This window comes from Puccinia triticina, chromosome 4A, assembly GCF_026914185.1.
Source record: "Puccinia triticina chromosome 4A, complete sequence".
NCBI classification, from domain to species: Eukaryota; Fungi; Basidiomycota; class Pucciniomycetes; order Pucciniales; family Pucciniaceae; genus Puccinia; species Puccinia triticina.
The window spans coordinates 442,490-456,000 of NC_070561.1; the positions used below are offsets into that span (position 1 = coordinate 442,490).

General features: G+C 42.0%; 2 protein-coding genes across 2 annotated transcripts; both read left to right on the top strand.

Moving 5' to 3' along the window:
• Nucleotides 1–2,200: 2,200 nt before the first annotated feature.
• On the top strand, nucleotides 2,201–5,866 carry PtA15_4A36 (uncharacterized protein; the record flags this gene model as incomplete). The annotated part of the gene is made up of 6 exons (XM_053168246.1): nucleotides 2,201–2,222; nucleotides 5,170–5,216; nucleotides 5,323–5,388; nucleotides 5,478–5,567; nucleotides 5,618–5,647; nucleotides 5,746–5,866. Coding segments are annotated over 6 exons (376 nt in total), but the record flags the coding sequence as incomplete, so codon positions are not given.
• Nucleotides 5,867–6,013: 147 nt separating this feature from the next.
• On the top strand, nucleotides 6,014–7,270 carry PtA15_4A37 (uncharacterized protein; the record flags this gene model as incomplete). The annotated part of the gene is made up of 5 exons (XM_053168257.1): nucleotides 6,014–6,033; nucleotides 6,268–6,547; nucleotides 6,695–6,790; nucleotides 6,948–7,079; nucleotides 7,142–7,270. 5 exons carry the CDS (start codon nucleotides 6,014–6,016, stop codon nucleotides 7,268–7,270), a joined length of 657 nt encoding a protein of 218 aa, XP_053019144.1.
• Nucleotides 7,271–13,511: the final 6,241 nt, after the last annotated feature.

The window sequence follows — 13,511 nt, forward strand, 5'->3', positions numbered from 1 at the left end:
TACAAGATTCTCTGTGAGTCTTTCATTGATTTTTCCACTGTTTCACCTCTCTCTAAAAGCAATTGGACTAGAAAAAAAATATTAGACCAAGAAGAAGCAGTTTGGATGACATAAGTGACCCACTAGCAGAAAGCTTTCCATTATCATTGTGATGGATGGATTGGAAATCCAACGCTGTAAGTCAATGATTTTTAGTGCAGTATCGTAGCTGACTGATCAGCGGTGACATGTCCGACCAATACCGCTCCATCCCCTCACCATCTGACATACCCCAGCCCTCATTCAGTCGCGGATTATACCTGAGCTGGCAAGACCACTCATGTGCATAGGCATGAAATACACTGGTTCCAAATTTTAGAAGTTTTTTCTCGCGCTCTTCTGCAAATTGATTCCTCTGATAATTTGTTACATCAATTTTCAGGTGATAGAGAAACAAACTTTAAGGTGAAATTACATACAGATATTATTCCCTTCTCAATGTGGCAGCCAATATCGTAAAGAAATGCCAATTTCTTTGGCTGACCAGTTTCTTCTTTGGTATTTTTGATCAGATGATCAATCATGGTCATCGGATAATATGCTCTGTCATTTGAGGTTGAGTGTGTTATTTCGGAGTATCTAACAAAGTGAAGAATCCATGTACTGACTTCTCACCGCTTTGAACAATGTTGATCAGACTGATGATTTGGTCATGGCGACAAGCCATCCCAAAAAGACCGGTTTCGTCACACTCTCTCCAAGTGGTTCCATTTCTGGTATCATCCGCCGCAGTGTGTTGTTGAGAACACCGATCCTAAATCTCAAGGAAATTAATGAGAAAGCTTTTTCAATTAGTTTGAGATCCTAATTGACTCACAACACTGTTATTAATAGAATGAGGGTTCATAGATAGCGCCATTTCCAATACTGTTTGAGGATCAACAAAAAGACTTGGTGTTTTGAGGTGTTCTGGATTCTCCACACTGGCTGCTAAGTGTAGTCTGTGCTGAAAATTACCATCCATACAAACAATATAATCAGGCTCATCTGGTCTGCTCCCAAAAACTTGAGGTCCGTAGCATTTAGAACAAATTTCAGCCATGTGGTCCATAGGTTTCATGCTCATGATCTCGGCAGCCAACAATCGCTCCCTCCTCAACATTTCCCTGTAAGCATCAATTGCTGAAGTTAATGTTCTCCTCCACTCTCGAGTCTGGTTCAAACGATGATCTCAGTTGGTCTTCTATTGATTAAGTAGAAAAATATGATCACTGACACTAAAGCCAGAGTCTGAACCTTCTTTCCGATTGGGGACCCAGATGGGTGGGTTGTCGGCTTTGAGGAACTCATCAATTGCTTTCGCAAAGGGGAGAATGGGTATTGCTGAATGTTTCCAAACTATGTGGTTGAATCTTAAAAGGCGAATTGAAAAAGCGGTTCTTGGGAATTTTGGTGAGGCTCCGATGTACCCCATCTGAATGAGTCGTACTTGGTCACTTTGGCATGCACAAAAGTCGATTATTGATTGCTTGCGGACTATAACATCGAGCTCTAGTTTTCAGTCCATAAGATCAAAATGTAGAAATTAATACTCAACTGAGGAGATCTACAAGGACCACTGGTTGTTTACGAGGTTTTGCACAGCTGCATGTTGGCTTCCAGTCATGGTTCCACTTTTGGTTATCACCCCAGGTCGACGTCTTGAGCAAACACTGATAAAACGAAGAGAACATTTGATCATAAGCCTCTTCCCAGTTTTCTTCTTCCGCAATCCTCTGCCTTGCATAATTCTGGTTTTCGGTATACTGGGCTGTTGGGTCAACCTGGGGATCATCTGATTGTGGTCTATGTTGTTGGTTGATATGGAGGTCGCTTTGGTCATCAAGTTCAAATGTTTGCTGATATGGTACTGCTCTTGGGGGTTGGAGAGGACCAGCTGTTTCAACGATTCGTCTGCTTGATTCAGCAATTTCTTCCGAAAGGGCAACTCCTTTGCTGGTCTTTGGCCGTTTATTCTTCTTGGGCTTCTTCCCCCCTTTTCCTTCATAGCCTCTCATTTCGACAAGATAGTGAATCACCGGTTATTCCAGGAAACTGTGGAAGGTCAGAAATTAACAGTAATAGACCAGCAAACTATATATTTGACAAAGAATAGCTTACTGGCTAACCGCTCTGATCGAATTATATACAGTCAATTTATCCAGCTCTGAAATAAATCTACATGACCAAAGGCGATTATATCAGTTAGTCACATCTTCAACAGCCAAGCAAAGTTCTTGATGTGTAGTGAAAGTGAAAAGCAAAGCTGCTGACAAGTTAATGAGTTTTTTGACCGGTGTCCTAATGTAGATCGGTCAATCTCATCTTCCACAGTAAAAAAACACTTGGCTTTTAGTAAAAATAAAAGGGGCTCACCAACCTGGTAGGTGGATTGTTGGGATCGATCAATCGACAAAGGCCAATAAATTGATTGATATGCAACTTTTTGTTGTTTAGTGAAAAGCGAAGGGGCTCGGAGCAAGGCTTCACATGCCCCACTACAGTTATGCTGCATTTGGCAGTGTAGTTCTCACACAATACATAATTGCAGCATGTTCCTTTACAGCATGTAAAACATAATAGGGGGGTTCAAGTTAGCCTGATTTCGAAATCAGTCTACAAACCTTGCTAAAGATTGATGGCTGCTCATTCAGGTCAATGCAAGAATATTCTAGAAGATAAATAGAGTTATCAGCAACCCCCCTAATTGTTAGTCCTGATAATTTGGAAGTAAGCTTTCAAGTTTTACTACACTACATTTAGGCTGGGTCTGGCAGTGTTGCATTTTCCTTTACAACATGTAAACCATAATTGTTTGGCCTGATAATTTGGTAGTAAGCTGTCAAGCTTAATGAAAGATTACTTTTAGGAGTTTATCCTAAACAAATGTGGTTTAAAAATATGTAAGGTTGGTTTTTTTGATTCATTTAAGGTGTTCAAAGTTGAAATCATAAAATTTTTAATACATAAAATCATAAAATCATAGATATATCAAGTGATGATTTCATATGTACCATTCTAGAGATGTTGCTGTAATTTGAGTGTTTGGGTGGTACATATTTTTTTCAGGTCAGAATTTTATGATTTTATGGTGTTATGATTTTATGCAAGTCAACTTTTTACACTGCGTAATATGAACCTGCCAAACACTGCCTTGGTGTTGTAGCTGTTCATTCTAGCATTTCTTGTTACACTAATCTAATATTACATAGTAGTCCAATCTCAGCTACAATTATAGCCACAAAGTGTTTGACAAAAAGGGGAATTACTAGCTGCAGGTTCAACAGCTCTGTTCACATTCCTGAGAGATCTTGCTGTCCTACTTTTACCAATTTGTTGTCAAAATATACCTAAGTGAACTGTTGACTGGTACTGCCCAGGGCATTTATATAGCTACTACTGGGTCATAAAACAATTCCTGTCAATTAAAATTTTTAACAAGAAATCCAATGATCAAGAGTGTGCATATCCATTCAAATATATTCACCTAACAGCTATCATATAGAAGTTGAATCAATTGGCAAAAGACTGGTCATCCAATGGGTAGGATCCATTTACCACTTCCAGATGGATACCATTCAATGAACTCCCACATCTATTTACTTATGCCTTGGGTTGTTTAAAGTTGGCTTGCATCAATAAAGCACACACACCACACAAAAACAAATGTTAATTTTATGAGTTCAACTTTGAACATATGAAAAATTTATGATTTTAACTTTGAACACCTTTAATTTCTCCAGTAATAAACACAAACCAGATTCCTATTTTTTCCTTCCCTCATTTATTTTTGATTTAAAAACCCCAAAAGAACTGGGTATAAATGTTGAAGAGGAAACAGTATCAACTCTTAAACAATTTTTGAAAAATTGATCAGCACCTAATGGATGCAGCCAAAACACATGGACCACTTGTATTTTACTTCTGCATTGGAATGTTCCTCCAACTAAGATAGTATACAGTCCAATCCTCAGTCAGAATCTGATTACTATCTTAGTTGAATACAAATACATGTAGTTGTTGGTTAAGTTGGTTTGTTCATCAAATCTGAGCAACACCAGTGGGAAAATTAAACAAGAAAAGAATGCATAGGCAAGGTCCCCTGCTGGCTGCAACTTGGAAGGTTAGAATTTATGTGCCCAAGTTGTATGCTTGGTGTATGTACGTTTGAAACCAATCACCAGTGTGCATCCTGAAACTGAGACCACTTTGAACAACAGTGGGCCTTTACTATACTTTACTATAACCAGGCCCTTCCAGTAGAGTATAGATGTTTTTATCATCTCTGGTACTTTACTGGTTGTAGTAAAGGATTTTTTTCCAATGGGCTGATATAGTAGAGAGCCCTATTAAACATGTTTAAACCCTAGTTATTTCAATAACCAGGGGTAAAAGCCAGTTTAAATGTACTTTTACCCCTGCTTATTGAAATAAAAACAGGCAAAACTAGGTACAAATGCATTTTTGTGGTTATAAAGAGCCTTTTGCAAGCTCCCATCAACAAAACAAGACAAATTACTTTAACTGATACCGTACCTCTATAAAAAAAATTAAAAAAATCAAATATGTGTTATAGTAAAGAAAAATTATGTATTTATTGGAGTGCTATCTGTTATAGTATTGAGCCAAAAACATCTACTAAATCTTTACTTTACCAATAACTGTAAATTAAAGGCCCATTGTTGCTTTGAAGCCCAAGTTCCCACACCTCCACAAGCTTCCACAGCAAGATAAGTCACTGAAAAGGACCTGTTCCCTGCTCTCTGACTAGCAGCCAAGCCTTTCATACCCTGCCAACCAGTCCAGACTGTGAGATTCAGAAGAACCAAGAGTTTTATTTCTGATTAGACTAAGGACCATAAATGGAGAAATGAGAATCAGGGACAAGTTGTTCCTCTTACCTAAGAGCAAGGGTAGATTCAAGTAAGGATTATTGGACAAAGAGTGAGTGTGCTGCTAAGGAAGCAGTGGTGGATAAGATGGGTGAAGAAAGTACTAATGGGGCAGAACACAAGCTAGAGTATAGAGAGATGACAAAGAATTAAAGCACACAAAGCAGTGCGGAGACAGTGAGAATTAAGGTTGATTGCTGCTTTCTGTGTCGAGAGCAGCACTGTTTTTCTCAAAGAACTGTTTCCAAACCTGACACAGACAACCAGAAATCGCTTCGCTTGGGCCCACAAATCAAACATATCAAAGTAAGTAGTTTGATTAAGATCCTCGGATGCCCCTTTGCAGCTCCATGGCTCCATCGCTGCAAAGGGGCCTGTTCCCTGCTTTCTGACAACCGGCCAAGTCTTATAGCCTCCCTCCAAGCCCGAGCAGCCAGCCGACAGGTTCAGACTGTTCTCCGACGCCCCGCCGAGTCTTGTAGACTGACTCCAAGCCTCAACCACCCTGCCGACTGGTCGACGAGGTCAGTAGATCAAGTCAAGTTCTCTTATGCCCCTAATTTGCAGCTCCATCGATGCAAAGGGGCCTGTTCCCTGCTTTCTGACAACCGGCCAAGTCTTATAGCCTCCCTCCAAGCCCGAGCAGCCCGCCGACAGGTTCAGACTGTTCTCCGACGCCCCGCCGAGTCTTATAGACTGACTCCAAGCCACAAGCACCCCGCCGACTGGTCGACGAGGTCAGTAGATCGAGTCAAGTTCTCTTATGCCCCTTTGCAGCTCCATCGATGCAAAGGGGCCTGTTCCCTGCTTTCTGACGACCAGCCAAGTGTTATAGCCTCCCTCCAAGCCCGAGCAGCCCGCCGACACGTTCAGACTGTTCAGACTGTTCTACGACGCCCCACCGAGTCTTGTAGACTGCCTCCAAGCCACAAGCACCCGGCCGACTGGTCCACGAGGTCAGTAGATTCAAGAAAGTTCTCTTATGCCCCTTTGCAGCTCCATCGCTGCAAAGGGGCCTGCTCCCTGCTTTCTGACGCTCCACCGAGTCTTGCAGACAACTAGTAAGCGTCCAGGGCCCAACAAACCTACCTATTCCCTCTACAATGCCGAACAAAAAAGCCAAGTAAGTTGTTCCCATATTACCTGCATAGGATTCAGACAGGCCCCCTCTCCACACCCTCAAGTTGTTGCACAGTAGAATTGGGTTGTCATGCGGAATATGCTGCAACCAATCTATTCTAAAGCCAATGCTTTCTTGGACCCTGGTGGTTGTGCGGAATATGCTGCCACCATTCCAATTGGGAACAACTGGGTGATTCCAGCTGGATACTGACCTTTCTTGTCTTTATAATTACAGGTTGCAGCATCTGCCCACAAAGGCACCAGAAGGGGATGCTAAGGGGTCTTCGTACTCCAACACGTTTGCCATGGAAGAGAGGATGTTCAAGAGGTTGATGAAACTTCGAAAAGAAGCTGTAGTAAAGCATGTTTATTATGACCTGCTTGCAGTTTTTTTAATGCAGGAGTTTCCAGGGATTCACATCCAAGAGATCATTACCATGATCAAAGAGGCCTTTAATGAAACTTCACCACCCCAAGTTATGCTGCATAAGCAATACCAGGATGCGGTTTTACAGGTTGAAAAAACGATTCTTAAATATAAAACCCATCCACCTTCAGACGATCCAATCCCCAAACCTTTCTGCCTCAGATTTCCAACTCACGCTGATGTTTTGAAGCATGCCATTTCTCTTGAGGGTCAATGTTGACTTCTTGATACCCAGAAAATGGTGATTCTGTTGGATGAAAGCAGAAGGTGTTGCGGAGTTGGGGTCCCACGACTGGAGGAGAATTTGCTAAGTGTTCATCCATCAGCAGAGGTTAGTCAAGCAAATATATAGTACTGCAAAGCCTTTTAAATGCATAATTTTGATATCTGGTGTACAGAAACTTGCAAAGGAAGGTCTTGAACATTTTGTGCAAACTAATAAGCTCAATACCAACTGCCACAAGAGAACCGAACAACCATACGTTCAGAAATCATGGCCCACAACACCTTACCCACTGAACGAGAGCAACAAAGGAACCAAACGGATTGCAAAGGGGCTTGAAGAAGACGCCAAAGCTGCTTCAGTATTGTTTCAAACTTACGGGTACGGGGAAGGTGCTGTGAGTTGAATTTTCACAACAGATAGAAGAATATTTGTTGATCACTTGATTTCACTTTTCAGAAAAACTACAAAGGTGTTTCGGATCTGAAAATCAAACATTACAATAAAAAAATAGTAGTATCTCAACTGCAAGGCATCGATCCGATTTGGAAAGAGAAAACCCCCCCTGCTCTTCCAAATCCGCTCTGAAAAGACCCCCGCCACGAAGTATTGGACTCTGGTATATTTCTGAAAAACAATATGGCTTACTACGCAATCTTGTCCCTTTGGATCAACAAGGGGTTCTTATCGCAGGCCAGTGAAGTTGCTGAAAAAGGAGTCAGGTATCTTCAAAAGTGGGGAAGTGAGCATCTCAAGGCCGATTTGTCTAGAGAGTTAAATCCAATTGTTGCCTGTGAGTGTTTCCTCCATTGCGAAACCAACCAAAAAAACAATTGAAAAGCTCATGGTGTCAAAATGTTTCAGCCCAAACAATAAGCGTCAATTTGCAGGTCCAAACCCACTGCAATTTCAACAACTCGTTTTTATTTGATTCGGTTTTCTTCTTTGGGAATCACAAAGGTGGGGAATTTATCCTTCCCTCGTTGGGTGTAGCCTATTTTGGGGGCTCTGGCTACTCGTTTCATGGTCCTATGAAGATACTCTGGCATGGCGTTGGAAAGTTTGGGTTTGAAGAGCACGAGGAAAAACCAAGACAATTTTCAGTGGCTTTCTGGAGTCGAGCTTCGTCCTTTGCTGCAATAGCTAGGCATGAAGCCTATCGAACTGGAAATCATGTACAATGATGATAAATCATGTGGATGGTTGATCTGAACTGATTGCCAGTGTTTTTCAACTACAGAAACTTAGTGCATCATCTTACTGGCTCCCCATTTATCCGGTCTATGATGGCACAAAAGTTGAAAAGATCTGGTCAGATCAAAAGTATCTAGTTCGTCAGGAACACAAAGAAATGAAGCAGAAGAATAAGTTGCCCAATTAGTTAATCAAATCTTAACCTTGTGCCATGTTTCCTATGTTCCATGTTTCAAATAAAATTGGTAGTTGTTCACTTTTTCACATGAATGCAGTCTTATCCAAGCAGTTGTTTGACTTTTTCAGGCTTTTTTGGGTTCATATTAGGCAAATTGATTGAAAAACTCAGTCAGAAAACTGCGCAGACAAGCAGCAAAATGCGCCAGCCTTTTTTGAATAGTGTTAGCAAGCTGGTAGCGCCACTGCACTGGGCTGAATTTAGCACCAATTTTTGTTTAGAATAAGGGCTATGCTACAGCCAATAAAAGGGCTATGCTACAGCCACTAAGCTACGCTATGATGCTCTAAGGTGCTTTTAGTGAAGAAAAGGCCTTTAGCGCCTGCTACAGCTGCTACGCTGCGCCATGTTGCTCTAAGGTGCTTTTAGTGAAGAAAAGGCCTTTTTTTGACACAAAAAGCGCTGTAGCGCACTCACATTTTTGCCCTGCATGCTTAGTGTGAGCAAATTTGCGCTCATCTCCTGCATGCTTAGTGTTAGCAAATTTGCGCTCATCTGCGCTAACGCTACGCAAATTTGCACCCTGTGCGCATTTGCGTAGTATTAATGCGCGCAATTTTGTGAATGCTACACTAAAAATTAGCACAGCTTAGTGTTAGCTAATTTACGCGCATCTGGGCTAAAGCTACGCACACAGGGTGCAAATTTGCGTAGCATTAGCACAGATGCACAGGATTGCGCTAATGCTACACTAAAAAATGACGCATTTGTGCTGCGCCTGACCCACTGTTGCCAGCACAGCAGGGGAACGCTATGCCAGCAGGCCAAACAGTGGTAGTTCACTGCTGAAAGTAGAGGTCCCTAATTCTAAAGCAGTCCAGCTAGTGGGGCAGCTACTTTCTGTGCAGCAAAGCAGATGCCAAAACCACTGTGCTGCACAAAGTGCAGCACAGTGGTTGCACCCTTGATATATTTGGATCAACTGATGATTGAACTTGGAGAGTTGAAAAACCAGTTTGGTCAAACTTTTCACCAAAGAGATGGGATCTTGTTTTCATGAGACCACTAGGGGCAGGTAATAGAAGTCAAACTTTTCAGGGTAAATTGTTTAAGTTCTACTACAACAAAACAATGTTCAACAATTTGAGAAGTGTTTGAAAAATGGGATATTCATCGGGTGTTTGGAATAGTGACTGCATGAACAATTTGGAAGGCACCACTATCAATGTCACTTAACCACAATTCTCTAACATCGGTGATCATTGAATCTAAGCCAATTTTCAAATTATCACTAGTAAGGGTAGATTCTTCAGATTGAACTATTCTTAAATGCGGGAACCTGGCAAGAAGGATGGCCTCCGGATCTGGTTTCTTTGGAAATGTTGTGTTGGGAAGATTGACAACTGATCCTGTTATGTGAATTCAAATGTCAATTAGCCTCCAAAAATAAATAAAGGAATAATCAGGCAGGAATAGTGTTCTATTACACACGGAGCAACATATTCAATTTTTCCCTTAACTTAGTTCGTATCGCATCGGATCGTTTGGCCTGCAATAGTCTTGGCCTTTTTTTTGGAGGTTGAAGTCCTTCGAGAATCTCTTGAATGGATCGACCTTGACTATAGGATTCAAATATGTCTTTTGAGGTCCACTTATCTTCTGCAAAACCAAGCCATACAGGATCATTGGAAAGTTCTTTACAGAAACTACCCCTACCAGGAAATCGGGTAGCTGCCATTAAGTAGTAAGTTAAATTATAAAGATTTGATATCGTATAAAGCTGAACATTGGAAAAATAAGTTCAACTTGTGAATGGTTGGTAAAAAAAGATACGGAATTGGATTGCTTACCTCAGAATTGATTTGAGTAATATGATTCATAGCTTGTTTCTCAACTGTTGATTGGGCATCAGGGGTGTGTTTTGTTTTGAGCAACAACTGGACCTTTTTGTGGTTGACAAGTTTTTCGTACAGGGGCTGATAAATTGCTTCTTCTTCAGGGGAGATAAGTTCCTTGATAGTGTTGTCTTCTTCTTCATCATCTTCGTCTTCTCCTTCATAGGGAATGGGTAGTTTGGAAAAGAATCTAAATACTCGTGAGTCAAAAACCTCCTTTTCTTCTAGAGATAATGATTTCCAAGCAATTCCAAGGTCTCCATTTTGTTTATCCCATCCAAGAGTCGATCCTTTATGGGGGACTAAGTATTGACCACTGGTCAATTTAAAAAAGATAACTATTTTTGTAAAACTTACATACCAGGAATAGTTGCACTGGCCATACTGAATGCAACAAACCGGTTCCAGCAGCATTTTTTCCTAGGAGGGCGATCTTCCCCTCTGACAAATATTCAGGATTTCAGAACAAAAGGGTTTTGAGGAATTGTGAAAAGCAAACCATTGACTCACAACCAGGAATTGATTGTTTTGATAGAAACATTATCAACCAAAGCCAACATGAGCTTGATCTTGGTGTAGTTGTTCTTATGGAATCTAAGTGCTTCTTGAACTTCGTTTGAAATCCGATTGGATTGATTGGTTTGTTTGGCTAGACCATTTAGAAGTTGGTTTTCCGACCACAAAGGCAACTGCATCTTGTAATTGTCCAGCAATAAGGCTCCGAAGTTCAAACTTGGCTGAGGTGAGCTTTGGTGTCGATTTTGCTCATCATGAGTTGAATCTGATTGAGATCGACCACAACCTCTGGTATTGAGTCGTCCTCCTCCTCTACCACGAGTAGAACTGGCCCTCCCACCTCGGTTTTGTTGGGGTTGTTGGCCAGCTTGGCCTCTGTTTGATCGGGTTGAAACCATGATGACTGTTCAAAAAATGAGATTGAATTACAAAATCAGCTAAAGGGAGAAGTCATTTAAGCATAAATCAGCTACCTGAAGTATTATATCTCTTGGTTGGTGACTCTGATTCAGATGTTGTTTGGAGCTAGGTTGGTGACTCTGATTCGGATGCTGTTTGGAGCTAGTTCTTGGTAGATTTTCCCGAGTGGGCTTTCTCAGGCTCAGGTTGCGTGTCAGTATGCAACTTGAGGGGATGTCTCAGGCTATCACCAACCTTTCACAACAGACCATATTTTGGACTGTGAATCATCACCAGGAAAATAAAATAGTCAGTTGATGACAAGTGACATTACACCAGCTCCAGCCAGCTACCCACCATCTATCCAATTACTATCCACTATCTACCCCAATCTCCCAACCATCTCCTCAACTTCCAAAATTTACCAAGGAGGTCCTGTTCAGTTTTTGATGAGCCCAACTGATCCTCAGTTCTGTCCAGCTGATACTCAGCTTTGGCACCCAGCTCATACTCAGCTTTTCTGCCCAGCTCATACTCAGCCTTTTCTCACAGCTCACTCTCAGAATTGGAATAAAGCCGTTTGACCATTCCTTGCCCAGGTGATGCTCAGCTTTGTACTAGTCCTGGCGCAGCTGATGCTCAGATTTGTACCAGTCCTTGCTCAGCCTTCTCCTAGTCCTGTCCCAGCTGATTCTCAGCTTTGGCCCAGTCCTGGGCTAGCTGGCCAGCTGATGCTCAGCTTGCTGAGTATCAGCTGAGCCAGGCCAGGTAAAAAGATGGGAATCAGCTTGGACAGGACCAGAGCTGAAAATCAGCTAGGCTAGGGCCAAAGCTGAGCATCAGCTGAGCCATGGACAAGGCTGAGCATCAGCTGTGCCAGGGCCAAAAATGATCATCAGGTGGCCAGTTCCAAATCTGAGCATCAGCTGGGCCAGGGGAAAAACTGAGCATCAGCTGAGCCAGGGTAAAAGCTGAGTATCAGCTGAGCCAGGGTAAAAGCTGAGTATCAGCTGAGCCAGGGTAAAAGCTGAGTATCAGCTGAGCCAGGGTAAAAGCTGAGTATCAGCTGAGCCAGGGTAAAAGCTGAGTATCAGCTGAGCCAGGGTAAAAGCTGAGTATCAGCTGAGCCAGGGTAAAAGCTGAGTATCAGCTGAGCCAGGGTAAAAGCTGAGTATCAGCTGAGCCAGGGTAAAAGCTGAGTATCAGCTGAGCCAGGGTAAAAGCTGAGTATCAGCTGAGCCAGGGTAAAAGCTGAGTATCAGCTGAGCCAGGGTAAAAGCTGAGTATCAGCTGAGCCAGGGTAAAAGCTGAGTATCAGCTGAGCCAGGGTAAAAGCTGATTATCAGCTGAGCCAGGGTAAAAGCTGAGTATCAGCTGAGCCAGGGTAAAAGCTGAGTATCAGCTGAGCCAGGGTAAAAGCTGAGTATCAGCTGAGCCAGGGTAAAAGCTGAGTATCAGCTGAGCCAGGGTAAAAGCTGAGTATCAGCTGAGCCAGGGTAAAAGCTGAGTATCAGCTGGGCCAGGGCCAAAGCTGAGCATCATCTGGTTTTTTCACATTGAGTGCTTTGATCCTGACACCTATCATGTGAGCCCCAGATGTGCTGGTGGAGAGGAGCAGCATTGGAGCAGTGTTGGAGCTGAAAACAAAGCTGTGTCATGTCACTTGCCATCAAGTGACTACTTTTTTTTCCTGGTGCATGTGGGCAAGTTTTTTTTTGGACTCATACTTGATAAATTATGACTCATCCAACCCAAACTTTTCCTCATTCTCCACTAACATTACCATTTATAATGCTGTGTCCAAAAATTGCTGAACAATTTGATACAATATTGCAGGTTGTCATATGGTAATTACGTCCCAAGTAGTTTTTTTATGCTGTGGGTGAATTTTACAAAGTGAATTTTACCAGGTACAATGACCATTATTGTGAAATTTACACAACAGCTAGTAATTTCAAACCTGGTTGCCATTTTTATTGATTTTTACAAGGTATATTTTGCATGGTGTACTGCTTCCTCCAAATTGGCCTTGTAAAATTCAGGTTTTGTCTGCAAATATGCAATTTTGCAAGGTGCATTTTTTACAAGGTGGCACTTTGTAAAAAAAACACCAAGTAAAATTCCACATGGAAGACTTCAGGTATATTTTTACAAGGTTGTTTTCATATTGAAAGGTGGGAATCTAGAACAGAAATTTTAAAATTACACATACCCCCCAGAATTCTTTACTGCCTTGTACCTTGTAAATAACACTTTGTAAAATTCAATATCCACTTTTTTTATGAAGTTATTTCAACCCAAAAATTTTACATTGTGTGTTGAGTGTATCAAAAACAGGCTATTTCCAGGGCTAATTGAATTCGCTCTGTTCACCGCTGTGTGAGCTGCAAATGTGTGACAGGTGCTGCTAGGTCAGCTGAGAATTTTTGAAGAGTGGAACTAGTTCAGCTTTTACTTTGGGTGCCCTAGTAGAGCTGGGTGAGCTGAATTTTGTGTGTTGAGAAGAGCAGAGCTGGGTGAGCTGAAATTTTGGGTGCTGAGGAGAGCTGGGTGAGCTGGATTTTTGGGTGCAGAGGGAGATGTATGAGCTGGATTTTGGGTGATGAGGGTAGCTGTATGAGCAGGAATTTAGGTGCCAGTGGAGCTG